At 40.0% G+C, this 25,592-nt stretch overlaps 1 protein-coding gene across 2 annotated transcripts in view; it reads left to right on the top strand.

The window, feature by feature from the left end:
* LOC126234391 (uncharacterized) overlaps positions 1 to 25,592 on the top strand; it is a 176,568-nt gene that overhangs the window by 89,673 nt on the left and 61,303 nt on the right. For both annotated transcript variants that reach the window (XM_049943080.1, XM_049943079.1), the window contains exon 6: positions 17,071 to 17,181. In XM_049943080.1, the coding sequence (XP_049799037.1) occupies positions 17,071 to 17,181 (111 nt within the window). The remainder of the gene's footprint in view (positions 1 to 17,070; positions 17,182 to 25,592) is intronic.

Genomic DNA, 25,592 nt, shown 5'->3' with positions numbered 1-25,592 from the left:
AAGTTAACATAAATGTTTCACTGGTACATAGACTTTGAACATTCACACTCATATTGGGAAAGAACTGTTTTTGCTATAATTAGTATTACCACAATGCACTCTTTGAAGAGTAATTAATGTAGTCAGTCACCTGTGGTAGTTGAAGTTGTTGTTATTTTCACTGCATGCCGTATAATTTTGACAGAAAGCTGGTTTTGTAAATGTGTAATCAAATGGAATTACCTGACTCTGCATGTGATAATGTATTAATTTGCCTGGTGCCAGCATTAACAAATAGAACAGTGAAAAACAAATTACTTTAGTGCATTGAATACACAGAGAATTCAAAAATTGTAACGACAGAACCACTTTTCGTGTAAGTAATTATTTTGATGAGTTCACCCAAACTTCACATAGCAGCACCCTGAGAACATATGTACTGTTTAATACAACACTTGTTATAAGAGTACTTGACTACAGCTGTCACTTTAATGAACAGTCTCACGCCTCCAGAGCCATTGCTACCTAATTCCAGCAACTGCAGCAATTTAGATATTCATTTCCATCCAGTAGGTAAGATTTCATGTAAGATGCAGGTTCCTTTGCACAGTTAGCCAACAACCAGACTAAGTCACTTCTTGATTTCCACTTAATCATTAATGCAACTGGCTATTAAATCACTCTAGAATATTTGGCAAACATTATGCATAATACTGACATACTTTTACAACATACTGTACTTGGCAGCTCCAGTGTTGCATTTTATCTAACTGTAAATTAGAGGCTTTCTTCATATAATGGGTACACAGCTGCTCACTATCCTTTCTCACAAAGAACTGTATGAAAAAGATGAGTTAATGAGATAATTCTCATATTGTGGTTTCTCAGGTTTCTGTATGAGCACTGTTCTCTCCCTAAATAAACACTTTAACTTGAACATATTATTTGACATTTTGTCCCATACTCATATTGATTAATTACTAAATACTACACTAGTAATAAATACAACTTTGCAGGTAATACGAGAGGTGCTCAAGTAATGCAACAAACTTTTTTGCTCGGCCAATTTTGGTTGAAAAAATGTGGAATTTGTCATGGGACATTGAGGAATATACCTGATTCAGCCCCTCTAGTTTCATGATGTTCCGATTGGTGACAGTAGTATATGTAGCCTTCAAAATGGTGTCTGTAACGGAGGTGCAATCCAAGCAGAGAGCTGTCACTGAGTTTCTTTTGGTGGAAAACTGGAGCATCACATATATTTCTAGGAGCTTGCAGAATGTTTATGGAGACCTGGCAGTCAACAAAAGCGTGGTAAATCATTGAGAAAGGCACCTGTCATCATTGCAACAAGGTCGCACAGACTTCTCCGATCTCCCGTGTGCCAGCTGGCCACAAACAGCTGTGACTTCTGCGATGTTGGAGTGGGTGGACACTCTCATTTGAGGTGACCGACATATCACAATCAAACACATAGCTGCTCAACTGGGCATTTCTGTTGGTAGTGTTGGCAGACTCGTCCACAAGTTACTAAAATGTAGACTTTCACAGCCTGAAATATCATGTCCCTTATAATTATCCGGGCTGTTATGCCGTGGTCGGTTGATGAATTCTGCGTCGATTCCCAAGATTTCGTCTCCGACTGCGGGAGACATCTTCAAGGGGGTCCGTAGCTCAATGGAAGGTCCGACACACCCAATGGCTCGCTACTGACTGTAGCGAGCCAGTGGGTGTGTCGGATGTTCCATTGAGCTACGGACCCCCTTGAAGATGTCTCCCGCAGTCGGAGACGAAATGTTGGGAATCGACACAGAATTCATCAACCGACCACGGCATAACAGCCCGGATAATTATCGTCCACAAGTTGTCGTGCTCAAAGGTGTGTGTTGGATGAGATCCTTGCTACCTAACAGAAGACCATAAAGAGCAACAGAGGAACATCTGTACAGTACTGCTTATGGCTTATGAGGCTGATCGTGACAACTTTTTGCTGAACTTCATCGCAGCTGAAGAAATGTTGTTTCACCATTTCAAACCAGAAACAGAATGGCAATCCATGGAGTGGCACCGTACCACTTCTCCTCTGAAGAAATTCAAACCTGCACCCTCAGCCAGTAAAGTCCTGGTGACAGTCTTCTTGAGCCCTGAAGGGGTTATTCTGTTTGATGTCCCTCTCCTAGTGCAACAATGAAATGTGAAGTGTATTGTGCTGCCCTCCGGAAATTGAAGAAATGACTTAGCGAGTTGATCGCCCTAGAAGTGCAAACGAACTTCCCCTTCTCTGTGACAGTGCAAGTCTAAACACAAGTCTGCGCATCCGAGAGGAGCTCACAGTTCTTCCTCATCCACCCGACCACACGGATCTCGTAACTTCGGACGTCCGTCTGTAGGACCCAGTGAAGGATGCATTCCAAAGGAAGCAGTATGTGGATGACGGTGATGTTACTGATGCAGCCAGATGTCGGCTCAGACGTCGACCAGTAGAGTGATACTTTGCAGGTGTACAGGCCCTCCCATTAAGGTGGCATAAGGCTGTTGCACTGAATGGAGATTGTTGAGAAATAGGGTACTGTAGCCAAAAAAGTGGGGAATAATGTGGTGTATTGGAATCCTGAATAAAACCGACCTGCTTTCAGAAAAAAGATGTGTTTCATTACTTTTTGAACACACCTTGCAATTATTACAAAAGGTATGCAGTGAATTAAAGTTGGCAGTTAGTCACAATAATTGCTGCTGGATGCTTGAGCTTGGAAGAGCACACATTTCAGGCACATCCTATTCAGTTAGCTAGTAGGACTATTGCTGTATGGTGCAAACATATACTAATCTCATATTTACCGTGGTATCTTTCTCGGGATGGACTAACATGCTGTTTATGGATGTAGAAAAGTGATAATTAATCTTGGTATATTGCTGAGCCGGTTACATGCTGATCATGCCCTACTCCCAGTTCACTGCCTCGCATTTCATTTGAGGAGGGCTGCATTGTAAAAAAATAAATAAATAAATAAAAATCAGTGCTTATCATTCATTACCAAAATTTACGCTGTCATACTCTCACTATTCACCATGGTATTGTGTAATTTTGAACAACAGTTAAAATTGTCACTGATCCCAAGCTGCAGATTCACTAAATATCAGTGTTCCACAGTCCACACTTTTATTATTGATCAATGAGTCACTTCATACCATTCAACGTGACAAAGTCACTGTTTGTACAGTGTTACAGTTTGTACCAAGTCACTGTTCATTTATCCCTCTGAACACAAAATGTAACAGTTACAGACACACAAAATCATTCCCACCAGGGATGCTGTGTGCAGCATTTCAAGAGCATGAGATTGTGGCTGGTATTACCAACCTAGCACTTCACACGTGAGTTGCAATTGGACATGTACACATGAGATACATGTCTAGAGCGGGGACTGGTCTTCTAAAGTTTTCCTCATCTCACATATCTTGCACAGTTGCAGTTGTATTGATGATATAGCTCTGTGAATCTGCTTTTGGAATTAGACGACTCCTGAGACAATCACAACTGCAGTGAACTATTGCACTATATCATATGCATATTGAAAATGCTTTACATTCACATATATCCATTCAATCATATCGTATGAGCACAAGCCATGAACTCACTGAATTGCAGTTAAAGCTGAATAATGCTGTGTTAAAAATAAATGTCATTAGCACTTCTGCTCAGACCACAAACTTCCTTTCAAGGACTGTCCACAGTGACTCCTCACTAAAGATCATTAGTGGTGACTGATGCCTCCAAACTGTTCTGAGGAGTCTGTCTCTCAGTTCTGGCCAATCAGAGGCCAGGAAAGGCAACACTGCCACATAAGACCATCCTATGACCAACAAATGAATGGTGAGAAAACAGTTTTCACATGAAACCCACACTTTAGCTTGCAATAACATGATGCAATAGGCTGTGTCACTAGAAATTTTCCCATATTGCACAGAATTGCAGTTTACACTGGGCCAATTAGCTATAAGTGTTACAACCTGCCCGTCACCTTTTTTTTTTTTTTTAATGAAGACTGAAGAGGACTTTACTTGTCCCACAATTTATTTGCACACATGTTAAGATAGTAGTGGCAAGCTGACCACAGTAGCCAGCTGGCAGTCTGCCATCGCTATCTTAATGCCTGTGTGGAATACACACTGTGTGCTATCAAACTGTGGGGCAGGGGAAGTCCTCTTCAGTCATCTATGGCTCAGCTGAAGATTACAGGCAGGTCCCAGTCAAAATATCATGGACAGCTGGCAGCAAGCTCAAAAATCCTTAGAATTTTCAGTTCACTGGGAAATTTTTAAAATTCACATTCACTGTACCAGTTTTAAAATGATTCAAGGGATGTCAGAATGTCTATCGCCAATAGTGCTGAAGTACCTCGATCATACAATAATAGGTGGAGGTGCCTGTAACCTGCCAGGCTTAAATGGGATAACATCTATGGATTCATTGCAGATTGTACAGACACAGTCTTGTGAAGTAGTTCTGAACACATTCTATGAAAACTGGCTTGAGCAAATAGTTCGACAAATGGAAATATTTTAGACCTCATATCTACAAATAGACCTCACATTATCAACAGTGTCAGTATAGAGACAAGGATTAGCAATCACAGTATGATGGTTACAAAAGTTAATAAACCTATCAAGAAAGATAGGAGAGTTTTTGTGCTGGAAAGAACAGATAGCAGTTATTTGCCTCCTACTTAGACAATGAATGGGTAGACAGTGAACGGGCATTATTTAGTTCTAATATGATGGGCGTAGAGGAATTATGGGCAAAGTTTCAACTGATTGTAAATTAGGTTCTGCAGAAGTATGTGCTGAGTGAGTGGATTAAGGACAGAAAAAACACCATTATGTAGCAACAACATTCAGAAAATAATGTTAAATTAACAGAGATAGCTGCACTCTTGGTTCAAAAAAGAACACAGAACTGTCATCAGGTAGAAGATAGAAGGTTGTGCACCTATAAAAAAAATTTATGCGGGAAGCAGTCAACAACTTCCGTCATCAAATTGTCATGTCATAACCACAGCCAAGTGCACTTTTGAGGGTGGGGTCATCAGTGAAGTTCGATGCTTAGAACTGAAATCAACGCTGACGGATCCTCGAATTGTGGTCATGCTGTTACATCCTCGGCACTATGATGAGCATTGAAGGTAGCCCCCCCTGTCAGATCTTTGTGATTATTGAGTGGGCCTTAAGTCTCCGTGAACCTCCCATCATTGATTTGCCCTCTGGACTGCAGTATGTCTTCATACAGAGGACGTGGAGGATATGTCAGCACTTCTGTCTTCCTGATGGATGGTCATAATCCTAAACTTCCAGCAGGCAATGGAGGATAAAAGTATATGATAGGGCCCAAGGTAGCACTTAAGTAAGTTTTCAGTTAGGCCCATTTTCTACAAAGGTGGAAAAATCAATACTATGTCTCCTGGACTGTATCTTGCTGGCTTTATAGTGCCCTCGTTCTTTCCACTGTGTGTTTGTGGTCCGTATGTGAGCCAGCTGCCTCGCTTCCTCACTCCTGATGATGTGTTTCATGAAGTCATCCTGAATATCATCCAGTTGACTCAGGAACAGTGTATCTATAGTCATTTTGGCCTCACAATGGAGCAGAAAAAAAAAAGAAAAAAAAAAGGTATGAAGCCTGTAGTTTCTCGCTTCACTGTATTGGAAGCTAACTTTGCAACTGGCAGTACTGTTTGCCAGTCTCTCTCCTAGAAATAGATGCACATTGAGAGCATGTCTGCCAACATCTTATTAAAGTGTTCTACGGGATGGTAGGTAGTTGTCATCCAGCGGGTTCTGTCACAGTGTGAAATTACCTCTGATACTAGCATCGACTGGAAAACTTTTCCGCAATCGTAGATCATCACACAGAGTGCTTTCCTCAGAATAACATCTTCCACAAGAAACTTTGTGATTTCTGGAGCTTCGGCAGTCGGCACAATTTTGGCGACAATATAGCAGGCGAGTCGGTGCAAACTGTTATCCATCATTTCCCATTTCCCATTTGTCAACTTTGGAAGCCTCCCCAAGAGGTTATTCCAATTCAGTACTGCTGCAAGTGGTACCAGATATCCCAGAGCTAATTGCAATGTCTAAAGGGTTGGTAGAAACCTGGACAGTGGCAACTGTCTCTGATTTGGCCTAGAGTCTTCATGAACCCCCAGATGACCAGATGCGGGGACATCATGAAAATACTTCACGATCACGGGCCGTAGATGAGCTGGAATGATGAGCAACCATTTCCACCCCATAAGATCATAGTTACTTCTACACAATGTTCTATTTACTAATGGAATCCTCCTTCGGTTGATCACACATTCTTCAATGCTTCTGTAGTTTTCAGTATTGCTGAATCTTCCCTCTATTCAGCAGCAATGTCATTTAATGCATTGATGACTGAGATATCATCCATGGTGCTGGTTTCACCAAAGGATTCCCTAAGGCAGTCAGTTTCCTTGTGTTTGTGTCAGTTTTTGTTCACCCTTGTGATATACTCGTGAGGGTACAGTGCTTATCTCACCAATTGACCCAACAGATCCTTCAGTGTAATCAGCCAGCATATAGAGTGGTGATCTATTGCAACAGTGAGTTGTAAGCCAAGTAAATAGGGCCGGAACTTATTGATCACCCAAACAACTACAAGGCACTCAGTCTCAGTTGTATAGTAACTCTTCTTTGACTTAGGGAGTACTCTGGCAACATATGCTCTCACTTTCTCAGCACCTTTCGAATTTGTACTAGAACTGCCCTTACCCCAAAACTCCTAGTGTTCATATGAAGTTCTGTCTCAGCATTCTCATCTAACAATGCTAGAACTGGATAAAATGTTAGCACTTCCATAAGGACGAGGAAGAATCTTTCCCGTGCCTCATTCCAGGAAACGCTGGCATCTCCCTGTGGTAGTTCTTGCAAAGATTGGTACAGAAGTCCTTCATGAATCACTGATAGTACAAGACATTCTCAGAAAACTTGTGTGCTGAGGAGATGGAAAGTCTGTGGCTGCTCTTATGTTCCCTGGATTGATGCATTGTGATGCATTTATTTCTGGGGTGATGAACACTTTTTTGGATTCATGTAGAGACCTGCAGTGCGAACATGCTTCAACACAATTGTCAGTCAGTTTAGATGTTCTTCAGGTGTATTAGAAAAAACTTCATCCAGATAGCAAAGAAACATTGCCCATTTAAGGTGTCAAAGCAAAGTTGTCCATCACATGTTCAAAGATGGTTAGAGTGTTACAGAGTCCAAACGCCATAACGTTGAACTCATAGAAGCCATCAGGAATTGTGAAGCCAGTCTTTTCACGGTCAGTCTCATCAAACTCGATTTGCTAATAGTCTATAGTTGAGAAATACTTTGCTCCTTTCGAACAGCCCAGGATGTCAGCAGTTCACAGCAGTGAGTAGACATCTTTCCTTGTGATTTTGTTTAGTCATTGAGAGTCAATGCAGAAGTGGCATTTGCATCCTTCTTCACAGAGACCACCAGAGAGGACCAAGGACTCTCAAAAGGTTCAATGATGTCATCTTGCAGCATCTTCTCCACTTCCTCCTGGAGTATGTATTTGTTCATTCAGCAAAAATTTGTATTAGCACTGGCTGATTGATGAATTATCGCCAGTGTTGATAAGATGTTGTATCATGAGCCACTTGGACTGTCTTTTCTCCACTCTGAATTTGAAAGCATTCAAAAACTGATGCACAACACCTATTACTCGCCAGTGTTGTTCCTCACTCAGGCCTGATCCTATTGGTAGTTTGACTGTAGCTTCCTCCCATGTGTTGTCTGTTGTTGTAAAGGAGCACAATTCTTTGTCAGTGACAGTAAGCTGCCCTTGTTGGATGGGTGCAGCAGTCCCGACAAACATATCTTTAGGGATGAGCTGCTGCTGCTGCTGCTGCTGCTCAAGACAATTAGTGATCCAAAGTTCTCCGTGACCAGTAACAATATGTATGATCATTGCTGATGTTTAGGTGTATTTTGTGACTCTGAGTAGCCTTCTGCAATCAACAAAAGCTTAACAATTTAACTATGCATCTTGACTGACAACTGGAACTCGTCTAATTGATGAAGACAGAATAACGTGTCTTCAGAGAGATGTGATCACCCAGAGCAATCTTTGATATGTCTACTTGTTGGAAAGGCCTCATCAATCTGAAGCTCAGACTTTCTACATTCTATGATTGCTTAGGATGCCTACAAGAAGTGCCATTGAGAAGTGACATCATGACTACATTCTCTCAACACTTAAGGTTCTGGTCTCTTAGGTAGCCACTATTAACTGTGGCCTGGCTAAAATATTTGACTCTTTTTTCATGTGTACAAATATATAGTTGGAATTTCAAAACAGTTTTAGGTTTATTAGACATTCTACTTTAAAAACACAAATTTGGTATTGGTAGTGTTACATCTTGAATAAACAAATGAAACGTCAAGTTAATAGTAATTATCTCAGAAAAACTATTGAAAAGGAATTCTAATATTCAGATATGTAAGAAAATGCATGATCTTTTTGTTTATATTTTTTTAGAGCCAATCTACATCAAAGCAAACACACAAAATGAAAGATAAAAGCAAAATTTTGCATTCATAGTGGAGTGCGGTGTGATGCAAATTGAAACATGTAGAGAAACACAGCCCAACACTACTTTTACTGTACCGTTACACTTGCATTCAGTTCCTGATGTATCTTGCGTTGCAACTTAATGTGTGAAAATAATATGATAAATGTATGCAGCAATTCATCATCAAAAAGTCTAGAATTACTACAATTTTCAGATGATGTGTAATCTGAATAATCATCAAATACTTCGTTTTCATCATGTGTAAACTTGTAAAGGGCTTTGTTAATCATTTTCTCCAATCATTTCTCCCCTTCACTGCACATTTTGAACACAAAATCAACACAAAAGCACACAAAATTCACGAAACAAAACTCGAACATCACTTAATGTCTGTGAAGCAAATAACAATAACAAAGGTTTCAAAAATGTTGAATTGTTCAAGTGATACCACTATTGTCATCTATGACGCCTCCAGACCTAACAGATGATTCTGAGAGCTGTAAAAATGTGTTCAGCACCACGGAAAATCATAACTGACATGACATAACATTATGTCCGCGACACGTTCCCTTTTCCTGCAATCATTGTAATGTTAATTCAGCCGTACATTAAGTGTTAGAATGACACTTACGATGGGTAGTGTTCTGTCAGTGATAGTTATTCTTGCAACACATGTTCCTTTTGGCTGGACGTATTTCCCATTTGTGATCTTCAGCACAATTACTTTCGTATCACAGAACATAACCTTCTTTAGAGGGGGAAGATAAGCATTCAACAGTACAGAAAAAAAAGGTTCCCCAAATCGATCAGTACAGTGCCTGGACTGATTGGCCATTGATGATACCAGTGAGATTCCCTGTCATCTTGGTAACTGTCATCCATGGAGGATTCCATCGATGGTTGTCTTGCTTAGATTTTTTGAATTTAGAAGCTAGGTGAGTGGCTGACACCTCAGTAGGGCAGCCGGGAATGGCTTTGTCCACAGGCTGATTTTACATTGAGATAACAAAAGTCATAGGATACCTTGGAATATTGTTTCAGACCTTTTGCCCAGCATAGTGCAGCCACTCATGAACTCAGTGAGTCATTGGGACCCCTGCAGTAATATTGAGCCGTGCTGCCTCTATAGCCATCCATAATTCCGAAAGTCTTGCTGGTACAGGATTTTGTGTATGAACCGACCTCTTGATCATATCCGACAAATGTTCGATGGGATTCATGTTGGGTGATCTGGGTGGCCAAACAATTGTCTCGAACTGTCCAAAATATTCTTCAAGCCAATTAAGAACAATTGTGGGCTGGTGATGTAGCCCATTGTTATCTATAAAAATTTCGCCATTGCTTGAGAACGTGAAGTCCGTGAGTGGCTGCAAATGGTCTCCAAGTAGTCCAACAGAACCATTTCCAGTCAGTGATCAGTTCGGTTGCACCAGAGGATCCAGTTCATTTCATGTAAACACAGCCTACACCATTATGGAGCCACCAGCTGCTTCCACAGTGCCTTATTGACAACTTGGGTCCATGGCTTTGTGGGGTCTGTGCCCTACTTGAACCCTATCATCAGCTCTTACCAGCTGAAATCAGGACTCATCTGACCTAGCCACAGTTTTCCAGTCATCTAAGATCCAGCTGATATTGTCATGAACCCAGGAGAGCTACTGTAAGCGATGTCATGCTGTTGGCAAGGACACTCACATCAGTTGTCTACTGCCATAGCCCATTAACACAAAAATTTTACTGTACTGTCCTGACAGAAACATTTGCCATGTGTCCCACATTATTTCTGCAATGATTTCCCTCAGTGTTGCTTGTCTATTATTAGTACTGACAACTCTACACAAAAGCTGCTGCTGTCGGTCATTAAGTGAAAGCCATTGGCCACTGCATTGTCCGTAGTGAATGGTAATGCCTGAAATGTGGTATCCTCAGAGCACTCTTCACACTGTGGATCTTGCAATATTGAATTCCTTAATGATTTCCCAATTGGGATGTCCCATGCATCTAACTCCAACTACCATTCCACATTCAAATTCTGTTAATTCTCATTGTGGAGCCATAATCATGTTAGGCACCCTTTCACATGAAACACATGAGTACACATGACAGCTCTGCCAATGCACCACTCTTATATGCCTTGTGTATGCAATAATACAGCTATCTATTTGTGTGCATGTCGCTCTCCCATGACTTTGTCACCTCAGTGTAAGTGTTTGCATTTGACTGACATGAATGAAACTGTTGTGACAGTTGGCTTCTTGTGGCATAATAGTCGTTGAACACTTGTCTTCATTCTTTGCAGTACCATACAAGGTAGCCAGAGTACCCACAGTGAAAACAGACTGGCTTTTTGCACACCTTTCTAGAATTGTGAGCTCTTTTTGCCACATTTTACTTGGTGGAGGAGTTAGTTGTAATTGAATTGATTGGATGCTTTTTGCTGTTTGATGGTGGTGACATAAGTCTGACTTCATTCTTCAGGGGTCATTCGCCTGGTGGTTGAGATTGGTGAAAATTGTGTCCAGCAGTCTGGCATGTCAGAGAAGTGAGATGGTGGCCTTCCACAGATTTTGTAGGGACCACATTTGGCAGTCAATCATGTCTCTTTTGTCCGACTTGTATCTGTGATTCCCTCAATGTGCTGTAACCACTAGATTAATTCTTCTGTTGTTGTGACAGCCTTTGCTAGAAGAGATTTGTAACTGTCTTCAGTGACTCCTTTCATCAGGTGAAATTTTGTCAGTTTCTGTTTGTATTCAGATTCACAACATTGTAAAGGTCCAAAACATTCTGTATGTTTGACTATGTCATTTTGCCATGATGCTGGGCACTGTTCTTAAATTTTTCTCCTGCTAAGTGTTTTCTTGAGTGTGGCCTGGAATTTGTCGCAGTTATTGAGCTTCTCTTCACTGATCTCAAACCACTGTGCTCTCAAAGGAAAAGTATGCATTTGCTGAACACATCATGTTATCCCACCTGTTGTATTTGGCATCTCAGTTGAATCCTTTCAGCCATTTTGTCAGGTCCTGACCAGAGTCTCTGCGAAACAGTGATGGATGCCTGATTTTCATCTGACTTGCTGATGTTTTAAAATCCATCACCTCCCCAAAATAGGGATCTTTGGAGTGATTTACTACTTGTTTTCCGGTTCCTGTCTGTACAGGAATTGCATTTGTGTTCAAACCACAGTGATGTAGATGTTTTGAAATACCTAGCTTCTCCACCAAACAGTGTCACTTCAAAATCACAAGCTAGTTAGTCTAAATCTGAATGCAAAGTCATAAGTGAAGTACAACACTTAGAAATGAAAATAAAATCAGGAAGTATTTCAAGAACCTTCCAGAAATGATAAATACTAAATAGGTCAAGTTAGGTAGTTGCATTTGAACTGGTGACCTGCAGCATGCCAGCCGGAGGTGCTCACCACTGTGCCGTACTGCATGTGTCATATATAAGTGGAAGATCTTGCCAGGAATCCTAGAAAATTCTGTTACTATATAAAACTGTTAAGTGGATAGAAGGCTGCTATTCAGTCAGTTATAACCCAGTGTGGTGCAGCAATAGATAATGGGAAAAGAATAGCCAAGGTTTTAAATTTTGCATTTAAAAAAAGTCATTCATGCAGGAAGATTGTTACACATCCATTGTTCAACAGGTGCACAAACTTCCATGCAGAGGACACACAAATAGGCACCCCTGGCCTATAGAAACAACTGAAATAGTTGAAAATAAATATGTCACCAGGTCCGGATGGAATCCCAGTTCTGTCTTGCAGAGAGTGCTCTTTGTCATTGACCCCTTACTTAGCTTGCATTTATTGTGGATGTCTTGCCCGCTGAAAAGTCCCAGGTGACTGGAAAAAAGGGCAAATGACAACACACATGAGAAGGGTGAAAGAGCTGACTGACAAAATTACAGACCAATATCCTAAAATACAGATTACCATGGAATTCTGGAGCATATTCTGAATCAGAATATAATAAATTTCATGGATAGAGAAAAAAGCTTCAGTCCACAAATCAGCATGGATTTAGAAAGCTTTGCATGTGTAAAAGTTAGTGTACCCTTTCCTTGCAAGATATCCTGTGAACCATAAATGAAGGTTGATGGACAGAATTCATATTCCTAGGTTTCTGGGAAGCATTTCACACAGTGACACACTGCAGATTGTTAACAAAAATCCAAGCATACAGAATAGTTTCTCAGATATGTGAGTGGCTTGAAGACTTTTTAAATAATGTAATTCATTCTGCTGTTCTAGATAGTGAGGCCTCATCAGAGACAGATGTATCATCAACAGTACCACATGGGAGTGTGATAGGACTGCCATTGTCTTCGACGTACATTAAGGATCTGATGGATGGAGTAGCAGTCTATGACTATTTTCTGAATATGCTGTAGTGTGCAGGAAAATGTAGAAGGATACAGGATGACTTAGACAGAGTTCCTATTTGGTGTGATGAATGGCAGCTTGCTCTAAATGTGAAAAAAATGTTAATGCGGATGAGTAGGAAAAACAATCCTGTAATGTTATAATACAATATTAATGGTGTGCTATGTGACTAAGTCATGTTGATTAAATACCTAGATGGAATGTGACAATGACATGATATGGAATGAGCACATAAAGTTGGTTGCAGAAAAGGTGGTTGATGGATTTGAGGTAGTGGGAGAGTTCTAGGAAAATGTAGCTCATGTGTAAAGGACACTGTGTACAGAACTCTTGCGTGATCCATACTTGAGCACTGTTAGAGTGCTTGGGATTGCTGTCAGGTTGGATTAAAGAAAGACATTGAAGATGCTGGGTTAGCTACCAGTAGGTTAGGTGTTATGAAATTGCACTGTGAATTCAAATGGTCATCCCAGAAGGGAAAAGGACGTTCTTTTTGTGAAAAATTACTGGTGAAATTTAAAGAATTGGTATTTGTGCCAGTCTACATAATGATTCTACTGCCACCAACATACAGCTCATTTAATAACATGAAAACAAGACAAGAGGAATCAGAGCTCATACACAGTCATTTTTTCTTTGTTCCATTTATAGCAATCCCTTTCATCCATGTAGATAGTGACAACATATTATCACATGTATTCTGGAAGACACCAAACCAGTTGGAATCCATACTGATTCATGCCCATTCAATTAGTGTCCACAAATCAGAGATGCTGGTTGCAGTTTGATCCAAGTTCTTAATGAGATTAAAGTCAGGTGACCAGAGGAACTACACAACCTCTTTCAATGAGGTTAAGGTCAGGTGACCAGAGGAACTACACAACCTCTTTCATATCCACAGATTGTTCCTGTAGCAATTCTACCATATTTGTGGAGCATTGGAGTGGTGCATTCTCTTTTGTGGGGTGCAGTAGGCAAAAGCCTGTTCCAAACATGCCCTTTTGGCAAGCAGGAAGTATTGCCTCATTTGGTTCTTGACGGTGTCTACTAAGGTGTGAATGACTCAACAGATCAATTGTTTTTTTTCTTCTGTGTTTTTCCCAACTACTGGTGATGGTCCAACTAAGCTGATCATTTGCCCTATGAGTGACATGTGATGAACACTCAAATGTAACTCCTTCAGTCCACAGTCACATACAATGAGGTGACTAAAGTCATTTGATACCTCCTAAACATCATGTCAGACCTCCTTTTGCACGGCGTAGTACAGGAATTTGATGTGGCATGGACTCAACAAGTTGTTCGAAGTCCCCTGCAGAAATGTTGAGCCATGCTCCTTTATAGCCATCCATAACTGTGAAAGTGTTGCTTATGCAGGACTTGGTTCACAAACTGACCTCTTGATTATGTCCTATAAATGTTCGATGGGATTCATGCTGGGTGATCTTGGTGGCCAAATCATTCGCTCAAATTGTCCAGAATGTTCTTCAAACCAGTTGGGAACAGTTGTGGCCTGGTGACAAGGCACATTGTCATCTATAAAAATTCTGTTGTTGTATGGGAACATGGTCTCCAGGTAGCCAAACATAACCATTTCCAGCGAGTGATTGGTTCCGTTGGACTAGAGGACCCATTCAATTCCATGTAAACACAGCCCACACCATTATGGAGCCACCAGCAGCTTGCACAGTGCCTTGTTGACAACTTGGGCCTGTAGCTTCGTGGGGTCTGTGCCTCAAGTGAACACTACCATCATTTCTTACCAGCTGGATACCTGAATTTGACCCAGCCCCAGTTTTGCAGTCATCTTGGATCCAGCCGACATTGTCACAAGCCGGGGAGAGCAGCTGCAAGTGATGCCGTCCTTTTAGCAAAGACACTCACATCTGTTATCTGGTGCCATAGCCCATTAACACACAAATTTTGCTGTCCTATCCCAACAGATAAATTTCCCATGTGTACCCTGTTGATTTCTGCATTTATTTCACTCAGTGTTGCTTGTCTATTAGCTCTCGTAACTCTACGCAGATGCCGCTGCTCTTGGGCACGAGGTGAAGGCCATTGGCCACTGCATTGTCCTTGGTCAGAGGTAATGGCTGAAATTTGGTACTCTCAGCACACTGTGGTTCTCGGGATATTGAATTCCGTAACAGCTTCCGAAAATGCATCTAGCTCCAACTACCACTACCCTTTCAAAGCCTGTTAATTCCGATCGTGCAGCCATATTCGTGCTGGAAACCTTTTTGCATGAATCACCTGAGTACTAATGACAGCTCCACCAATGCAGTGCCCTTTTATACCTTGTGTATGCAATACTACAGCCATCTGTATATGTGCACAGAGCTATCCCATGACCTGTGTCACCTCAGTGTATGTAACTGCAAATGTCTTGCAGATTAACTAGAGTTATCATATTATTCACATTTTGTTATGACAAGAGGTATGTATTGAATTTTTTAATAATATTTATCTGTTGAAGTAGACTTGGCATCTTTTTTAACAAGAGGTCCAGGTCGTAGTTTCAGACTACAGAATGAAATTCTGATTTGGAGCTTGTGAAAACTTGTGCTGTCCCAATCTTCAGAAACATATCCATACAAATTTTGCTGTTTGCATAATTTTTTTCTTTTATTTCAAATGTTTATAACATCTTAACAGCCACCACAACATTTCTCTTGACAACTATCTTGCACTGTCCCTTATATAAAAACATAAAAATCCATGCTGACAAATTTATTATTAGCATTGATACTTCTGTAAAGTTACAATGAAAAGTTACAAAGTCGCAAAGACTCGAGTGTAACAGTGAATGTTATGATAATGAGAAATATTTGACACAGTTTGTTTTCTTATACCATTTGTTTTTCATACTACATTACATAAAATAATGATTTCGAAAAGTTACTTTTGAAATATGCAAATCGCTGATGAACGTCTAAATTATTTTAATTGCTACCATTTGCAGAAGCTTTAATGCTTAAGTTACATTATTTCGTACAACCAACGGTCTTAAAAACCATGTCAAAGATTATTATGTATTGAACTATTTAATTTCAATAATTGATCACATTATTATGGTGTGTTTTTGTAGAACTTTCTGCTCATTAATTTTGCAGATGAAATATTGTAGCTAATTTGTTATTTAAAGGATATTCAATTATTCCAAATATTTTTAGAGGAGTAAACACCAACATAAGTATAAAACAATAAAATATACAATGTATTGACTAATTCAGAAAATATCATGTATTGTCTACTCTTGTTTGAAATCTTAGGCTGTATCTAACAAAAAAAAAAAAACCACACACACACACACACACACACACACACACACACACACACACACACACGTGTACACAAAGTGATGGTTTTTGTACTGCAAGGCAAACTGGTGATTGTAGATGGCACAGCTGCTCATTGGTTCCTTTATCCACTGTTACAAACCCTTGTAGTTGATGGTGACCCCAGTTGCCAACATAGTGTTGCCCACTCTAGTTGACTATATTCCAGTGGAAGCATTTTTGCTCAAGTACAGATACTTCTAGAAAACCCTTGAAATAGAGGTATGTGCAAAGGCCAGTGCCAGCATCATGTTCGAGATGGAGCATTCTATCTATTGGGCACACATAATCAAATGAACTGATGTCCATGTCTCGCCTCCTGTTAAAGGTTTGGTGACCTTTAACAGTAACCTGATGTGCCAAATGTGGTGTGCTCTCACTCCAGCACTGTAGCTGTCTGTAATCCAGTTGCTCATGCCTGTATTAAGACATACATAATGTAACGGGGGAAATTTTCTGCAAACAGGATGCCAGTTATATAGTAATGACAATTAACTTCATAATTTTTTTCCTAACAATAGCATTTAAGATATCAATTACATAGGTTTAAAAAGTAGTGTATTGTACATTGCCCTATTAGAGCACCCATTGATTCTTCCATAAACTCAGTTATTTTAATTATATATAGAGATGGATAATTTAATCAGCAAGGTTTTTTTTTCTTGTTAATTTTTCTGTACTTGCAGTTGAAAATAAAATGCTTTTGAACTGCATGCATTTTGATGGACATCTTTGTAATGTTGAAATTTGTTTGTTGCAGCTCCTGTCTCCCGTTTGCTGCAGTATATCAGCCTGAGTATTCTATTCCTGCAGTCTGTTGTGGTACTGATTATTCTGTGGATGACAGCTCAGTGGTACCGTGCATTTTCGGGTAATTTCTTTTCTTCTGCTTTGTTTTACAAATATTTTACACAGCTCTGATTAGAATAAAAGACTACAATATTTTGTGATGTGATTTATTGATCTAAAAAGGAAGTACTTTGTCTCTTGATTCAAAGCTCAATATACCATTTATGTATCCAATCTTTGCTCTGAGTGAATGTTCACTTACCTCACTTCCAAGATTTAGCCGATTAATAAAACATTTCCAGACAATTTAATGAGGTGACTTGATACACCTGTCAAGACTGTGAAGAACAGCATGCTTGCGATCAGCTGTAAAAATTTATTATTTATCTTGTAACAGTTTTGATCATACCAGCCATCTTACCAGGGAAAAAAAGGATGCACATAATAAATATATATATATATATATATATATATATATATATATATATATATATATATATATATATATATATATATATATATATATATATATATATATATATATATATATGCAAAGGAAAGTTGAACTGCAAATGTATCTAGTGCACATCCTTTTCTCTTCCTGTGAAAATGGTCATGACAGGCAAAACTAGTAGAAAATAAATAATTAATTTATACAACTGATGGCAAACATGCAATTTTTCAAATTTCCATATACAAGAAACAGGATACTATAGTCACTACACACAATACTTCTGCTTCCATCACTGGGGAAATTTTACATGCTGTTAATGTTCGTTATGATGTATGACATGGCCTGCATCAGTAGTGGAAATAATGGTTCATTATAAACTTACCCATCTTGAAAAGGTAATGTATACTCAGGATGAGTTACATAAGACATAACACCCTTTTTATATCATGAATTGTTACACACATCGAAATGCAGTTTTCATCAGATGTTACAGGTTCAAGGGACATGTTTTTCTCTTAAAAGCACTGGTATCAATGGAAATACTGAAACAATTCAGTAACTCTTGATAAGCCGATTACAGTGATATGGCATTTGTTAATGTTGACATTGAAACCAGTCATAAAAATAATTCATGAAATGTCCTAGGGATTTGAGAGCATGTTAGCTGGAATCAGCATTAGTGGTAGAAACACCGCCAAGCAGACCTCTTGTGCTTCGCTGTGTCAGAATGTCACTACATTTGCCTGTTAACTGTCCGCACTGCAAGCTGCTCACTTCTGATTCAACATTCATTGCATGCAGACGTGCGCCAATGAAGAGAAGTTGGATGTACTGTTTATATATGGTGAATGTAAAAGAAATTCCATAAAAACAGCACAGCAGTGTAGGGTTATCTATCTGGGCTGCCAGTGTCCACCATGCCAGGCAAATGCACGAATTATTAAGATACTAGTACGGACAACCTGCTTGAACATTAAAAGGAGACTAAGAAAGGCGACTACAAGTGACAGAGAGCACGAAGAAGCTGTTATGGCTACGACGATAATGAATCTGCGCAATGCTAAGAAACACACTGCCAAAGAATGTGGAATCAGCCAGATGAGTGTTATTCGCATCATGCATTGACAGAGTTTTCATCCCTATCACCTATCACTACATTAGGCACTCAATGACTGTGATTTTGAACATTGTACAGAATTTTGTCAGTTTACCCTTGAGCAACTGAGAGACAACCCTACATTTTTCCAATGTGTGCTCTTTATCCATGAAGCAACATTTATGAACCATGCTAATTTGCATAATATGCACTATTGGGTAGCCAAAAATCCACGCCAATTTTGTCAGGTGCAACATCACTGGCCAACTTAAGGTGCAGCATCATAGAAAATTGCATTGTAGTACTTTATTTCATCACAGGCATTGTAAATGGACATTTGTATGCACACTTTCTTACAGTCTGCTGGTTCTTCTAGAAGAGGTACCACCAGATATTAGACAGTGTATGTGGCTGCAACACAATGGTTGTCCAGCTCACTCATCATCATCATCATCTTGGACAGTTTCCAGCCACTGGCTGGGTCTGTCGGGAACACAAGCCTCTCCATCGTGTTCTGTCTTTCCACCATTCCCCCTCTTCCACCTTCGTCCAATTCTCTCCTCTTCTCGTCACACATTCCTTCACTCCCTTCACCCATCTATCTCTTGGTCTTCCTCTGGGCCTCTTCCCCTCCAGTTGCAGATCAAACATCCTCTTTGGAATTCTTCCCTCATCCATTCTCTTCATGTGTCCATACCACTGCAGTCTTGATTTTTCTATCCTGTCCTGTACTGGTTCCTCCTTTAGTCTTTCCCTCACATACACATTTCGCAATCTGTCTCGTCTTGTTACACTCAACCTGCTCCTCTGGAACTTCATTTCACTAGCCTGTATTCTACTTTTGTCGCTTTTGTGCATTACCCATGTCTCACTTCCGTATGTCAATATGGGGACAAAGTAGGTTCGGTATATAATTCCCTTGGATTTCTGTGGCACCTCCTTGCTCCAAATAAGCCCCCTAATGCATTTGTAGAACTGCCCTGCTTTTCTGCACCTTTCATTTATTTCCATTGCGTTTCCCCCCTTACTTTCAATCATGCTTCCCAGGTACTTGAAGTTCTCTACCACTTGTAGTTTTTCCCCTCCACAAGTTATATCCACATTTGGCCTATTCTTCTTCCTTGTTGTGACAATTATTTCACTTTTCTTTGCAGAGAAATGCATTCCATATTGTGCTGCCGTTGCCTCCCATACATCTAACTGCTCTTGCACCTCCTTCTCGCAATTTCCCCATAACATCAGGTCATCAGCAAAAAGCACTGCTTTCATTTTATGATCTCCAATTGCATCTGATACTTGCTGTAGGATTTCATCCATAACAATAATAAACAATAAAGGCGAAAGTGCACTTCCCTGTCGCAGCCCATTTTCCAGCTTGAACCATGCAGTACAGTCCCTCCCCACTTTCACACAACTCTCACTTCCCTCATACATTTTTCTGACTTTTCGTGTTATCTCTTCATCTATCCCTTTTGCGTTCAGCACATCCCAGAGCTTGTCCCTACAGATACTGTCATACGCCTTCTCAATATCTAAAAAGGCCATGATTAAGTCCTTCCCGTACTCATAGTGCCTTTCCTGCAGTTGCCTTACCGCAAATATGAGGTCCGTTGTTGATCTTCCCGGTCTGAAACCGTACTGCTCCTCTTGCAGTCTACTTTCAATACTGCTTCTTATTCTCTTCTCCAGGATCTTTTCATAGATTTTTCCACAGTGGCATAGCAGGGTGATTCCTCTGTAGTTCTCACATCTCCTTTTATCCCCTTTCTTGAAGATCGGGACTATAATTCCTTTCTTCCAATCCTCAGGAATTCTGTTCTCCTTCCACACCACCCTCAGCACTCTGTATAGCCACTGGGTTCCTACTACTCCTGCTGCTCGTATCATATCCACTGTTACTTCGTCCCAACCTGGTGCCTTGCCCCCTTTCATCCTCTTTATGGCTTCTTCCACTTCATTCCAAGTTAGATCATCAATTTCCCCACTATTATAATCGTCTGCTGCCTTAGGCTCTCCATCGCTGTTAGTTACCCGCTTGGCGGCATTCAACAGATCTTCAAAGTACTCCTTCCAAATCTTTTTGAGCTCATGCATTTCCTCCACAACTCTTCCATTATTATCCATGATCCTCAGGCACTCGCTTCTGTCGTTCCTCTTATTTCTTACCATGGTGTAAAGTACTTTTTTGTTCCCTTCACTGTCCTCTTCTAACATTCTTGTCCATTTTTCCATCCACTTCTTCTTCTCCGCCCTTACTATGGTCTGTGCCGCTTTCTTGCTTTCCTTATATTTTACCCTAGCTTCCTCTGTTCGGGTCTGGAACCATTCTCTGAAGGCTTTGTTCTTTCGAAGTACTGCCTCTTTACATATGTTGTTCCACCATGGGGTTTCCTTACTTCTCCTCTTTGTGCTAGTTCTTCCGCACACAGTCTCAGCTGCCTCAACTAGAGCCCTCTTAAAATCTCCCCATTCTTCTTCCACTGTTCTCTGATCTTCCTTTGGCAGCTTCTTCCTGATCAGTGTCTGGTACTGTGTCCTCCGTTCATCCTCTTTCAGCATCCATGTCTTCAACCTTTTCTCCTGTATATCTGTTGCCCTCCTATCTTTTTTCTCTCTCAGGGTGGCTACCAACAGCCGATGGTTACTGTCTAAGGCCTCAGATGGAATGACCTTAACATCTGTGAGGCTGCTCATCATCTGACTATCCACTATTACATAGTCTACTACTGAAGTTTGGGACCAGTCTCCACTGTACCAAGTTATTTTGTGGCTACTTCTCTTCTTGTACCAGGAATTTGCGATCGCCAGCCCATTCCTCTTGCAGAATTCCAGCAACAATTTTCCTTCTCTATTTCGGTTCCCCCAGCCCTCTGGTCCCATTATCTCCTCGAATCCTTTCCTGTCTGTGCCAACATGTGCATTGAGGTCCCCTATTATAATCTGATTACCTCCATTTAGCTGCTTTTGCATGTCATCTTCAAATTCCTCCTTCTCCTTTTTTGTACACCCCACCTGTGGGGCATATGCTTGGATGATTTCAATGCTTTTTCCTTTCACTCGTACTCTGGCTTTTATCATTCGATCATTGATACCTTCCACCTCCTCCTGCAGACCCTCTCTGACCACTATTGCCACTCCATTTCTTCCCCTCTCATTCCCTATCCAGTACAGTTTACATCCTTTACTTAGTGGTTTTTCACCAACTCCTCTCCACCTAGTCTCAGCAAGTCCCAAGATGTCCAATTTCCTCCTTTCCATCATTTCTACAATTTCTTCTAACTTCCCAGTTAGAGTCCTTACGTTTAAGGTGCCCAGTCGTAAACCATCTCGTAATCCTTTTCCATTGCTTGGTCGGTTTCTTTTAAATCCGTTCCATGATCCGAGGCATGTTCCCTTTTTAAAAGCAGTTGATTTATCCACTACTGGCTTGCTAGGCCTATCACAGCTTCACCAGAGCCCCTTTAGCCGTCACGTTTCAGGGTTCCCATAGGGCCTTCCCAGCTACCGTAGCGGTCCTGGTGCACACGAAGTCCCCGCTGTACATCGACCCTATAGGCAGTCCCCTACTTTGTGCCGTTGCCCATCTCCCACGACTTGGATGAGGGGTTGGACTTATGGGAGACTAAGCTCACTCATCCCATCTTGAAATTCAAATATTGAATGAGAACTTTCCTGGACGTTGAATAAGACATAATTCTATTGTCAAATGGTCTGTGAGTTCCACCAATTTGACGCTTCTCGATTTCTTTCTTTGGGGCACATTTGAAGATGCAGTCTATGAAGAAGCCCCAACTACACCAGATGATATCTGTCATCGAATCGCCAGTGCATGCTCTTCCATATCATCCACTGAAATTACATTTGTTCATTGTTCCTTCAAATGGCAATTGCAAATGTTCCTTCAAGTCCATGGCCAACAGTTTGAACACGTGCTGAAATAAAGGATAAAGTTATTTTTTTGGAAGACAACGTTTATGTTATATGATTTGGATGGTTACCAAATCATTGTTAGTAATTTGTTTATTTCATTTATATGTGTGCGAAATGGCATTTCAATGTCAAATGAGTCAACAGCGTGTATTGCGCATAGCTGGTAACACTGTTATTATGCACTTACATTCAATATGAAATCATGTGTCATTAAGAAGAATATTTATTTTGTGGTGTACATGTCATCACAGAAGTATTATTAGTAAAATGTTTAGTTCAATGAATGTATCGCGTATGATGTAATTCGGAGTGGTGTAGGTAGAGACAGTTGTCTGACAGCATGTATTTTACGTGTAAGAACACACAGTCGCATACAGGAAAAGAGAGGTCAAATCATCCATCTAACAGTTAGGTATTTAACACAGTAGTTGCTTTTTGCAGTGTATAACACCTCTTTATTTATGAAGAATGAACAGTTTGTAACTTCCCCCTTCCTAATCAACGTACTGGATTGCGAGGTAACTGATCATGATTCATATGCCTAAAGAAATTTTACAGTAAGTAAGGCTATCATTACCAGAGGAAAATAACACCGCTTAGTTGGAAGGAAAGTGTACAACAGACTCTTCTGAAGGAAGAATCTATTCTGAGCTTAAGGTAAATTCTGATGATAATTTTGAAATATAGTGCAACCGCTCATGAACTATGAAGGAGGAAAAGGGTGCCATGTAATATTTACTACAAAAATCACTGATAACACAAAGAAAACACTGATTAACTAAAAAGAAGGGATAATTAAATGGCTGCCAGCCCACTAGGGCAATGAATCTCCAGAATCTTGAGAAAGGTAGTGGTATAGAAATTTAAGCAAATAATCACTGGTGTGGCAACAGAAGGTTGTCAGCTTTTCCACAGCACAACATATCATGAGAAAATAAAACAATCAGAAAGCACTGAGTTTGCAGTTACTTATTCTGAAATACTAAAATTTGAAAGTAATGTTAAACAAAATTATTGGTTAAATAAATGACTGGCTTAGCTTAAACTTTCTTATATAAAAAAATAACTTTCAGTAAACTCAGTGTAAAGTAATGCAAAATTTAGAAAAAGGCAAGAGAGTTATTGAGAGATTGAATTGAATTTACCTTAAGCAAGGGAGCAATTGATTTTACTTTTAAAATAACAATAATAAAATACATACCAAGACAGCAGAAGTCACTCGCTAAGCTACATACAGAATAAATGAAATTGCACACTCTTTATTTGTGCTGTATTTTTAGTTATTAGTTTTTCCAGTGAAATTTTACTTTACTTTAAGTAGCCTCCGTCATGTGACACAAGAATGAACAGTCACTGAGGCAGAAAATTTAGACTGAAACTGGTCATTAGCAAACACACAAAATTGGTAGTAAATATTTAATCAGTTTTCACATTATTATGACAGCCGGTGATTGTATGGAAAGGAAAGATACCCTACTCGGTAATAATGTCTGAGGACAATGACAACACAGGCACCCTACAAGTTTTAACGATTTCAAGCTATTATTCAAGTTATTTACTCTTTGTGAAAGAAATGTTACTGGGCAATGCCAAGGTAAATTCATAATTTTTCACTTAACAGTCTTACGATGTTGTAGCTGTGTGGACGATGAGGAATGTAGCTGACGACAATGCTGAACTGCCGTGGTTGCTGCTGCTGCAGTTTGATGAGAACCCTGAGTCATCTCCAGAGCCATGGATAATTGCGGGACAGGCTATAGTTGGAATTATAGCTTACTCCGCCTGTCCATTCCTACCGTGCTCTCAATACTCGTGAGTTAACAAATCAGGCATGTCTACATTGGAACGGGCATAGCTGCTCACTGCGATGGCAGGAGTGGCCAACAGACACTTTTGCACTCTTTCATGACTCAAGCTGCTCTGCTTACTCTCTGCTCACAATGCGACAGAGACTTTCCATATGCAAAGATAAACAACGGCACAGCTACTGCCATTTTGTCATTGCTATCGATAAATGTCAATAAAGTTCCCTTGGCTGTTACCCAGCAGTCTACAGTATTTTCATTATAGTTACAATTAATCATATACAGTTGAAAATAAATACACTAATACATCGATTATGTATTAAATATAGTTTCTGTAATAGCTTACAGCTCAGAACCAAAATCACAGTGCAAGTTTATCAACGGATACTGAACAGCGAAAATTTTGGGTGGTGCAGAGGTTATTTTATCCGCATTTTCAGTGTTAAAAGTTGATTTCTCTGTTTCAATTCAAATACACCTGGGTGGATACACGAATGTAGTTTTCCTGAGTCCTTTGTTATACGCTAGATTGTAGGCCTGTGTCATACCTATGTAAACAACATTCATAGGTGAACCTGCATCTAAGTCGTAAGTTGGTTCAAGGGGAAATAAAGCTTTATTCTTGTAGCACAGACCTGCCTTATGGTATAAAACTACACAGCCGAGTCCGAGATGCCTGCTTGGCATTGTTTGCACTGCAAATGCCGTTTACAGCCACAATGCTCTCAATTCTAGGACATTTCTTGAATTTCTTTACAACAGATTTCAGTGTCAACATTGACAAACATAATTGTCTTCTCAAGAGCTATCAAATGCAGTTCTCAAAAGTATACACTTCCATTTAAAAAAATACTAGCTTCAATATCTCCATTGATATTAGCACTAAAAACGTTAACCAATCAAAGCCATACATGCCCCTCGAACTCTAACATTTGCTGAAAACCATATTCAGTCTTTGTCACTGTTCATGAAATAAAAGGGGTGTTATGTCTTATGTGACTCACTCTTTATAATATGATAATGACCCTAGTCGAGCCTGAAAACAACCAAAGATAAAAGAGATGTTCATTTTCTGTCACTGTCAATTTATTTATCCACCATATCACACTACCTGAAGGTGTCAGTATGTACCTGTTGATGCTAGGTACAGTTTTGAAGAATTTAGTGTAGTGAGTAAATTCATTCAGAATGCCAGTGACCAAAGATGA

The sequence above is a fragment of the Schistocerca nitens genome, chromosome 2 (assembly GCF_023898315.1).
Source record: "Schistocerca nitens isolate TAMUIC-IGC-003100 chromosome 2, iqSchNite1.1, whole genome shotgun sequence".
Lineage (NCBI taxonomy): Eukaryota > Metazoa > Arthropoda > Insecta > Orthoptera > Acrididae > Schistocerca > Schistocerca nitens.
This window is presented reverse-complemented; position numbering and strand designations above follow the sequence as displayed.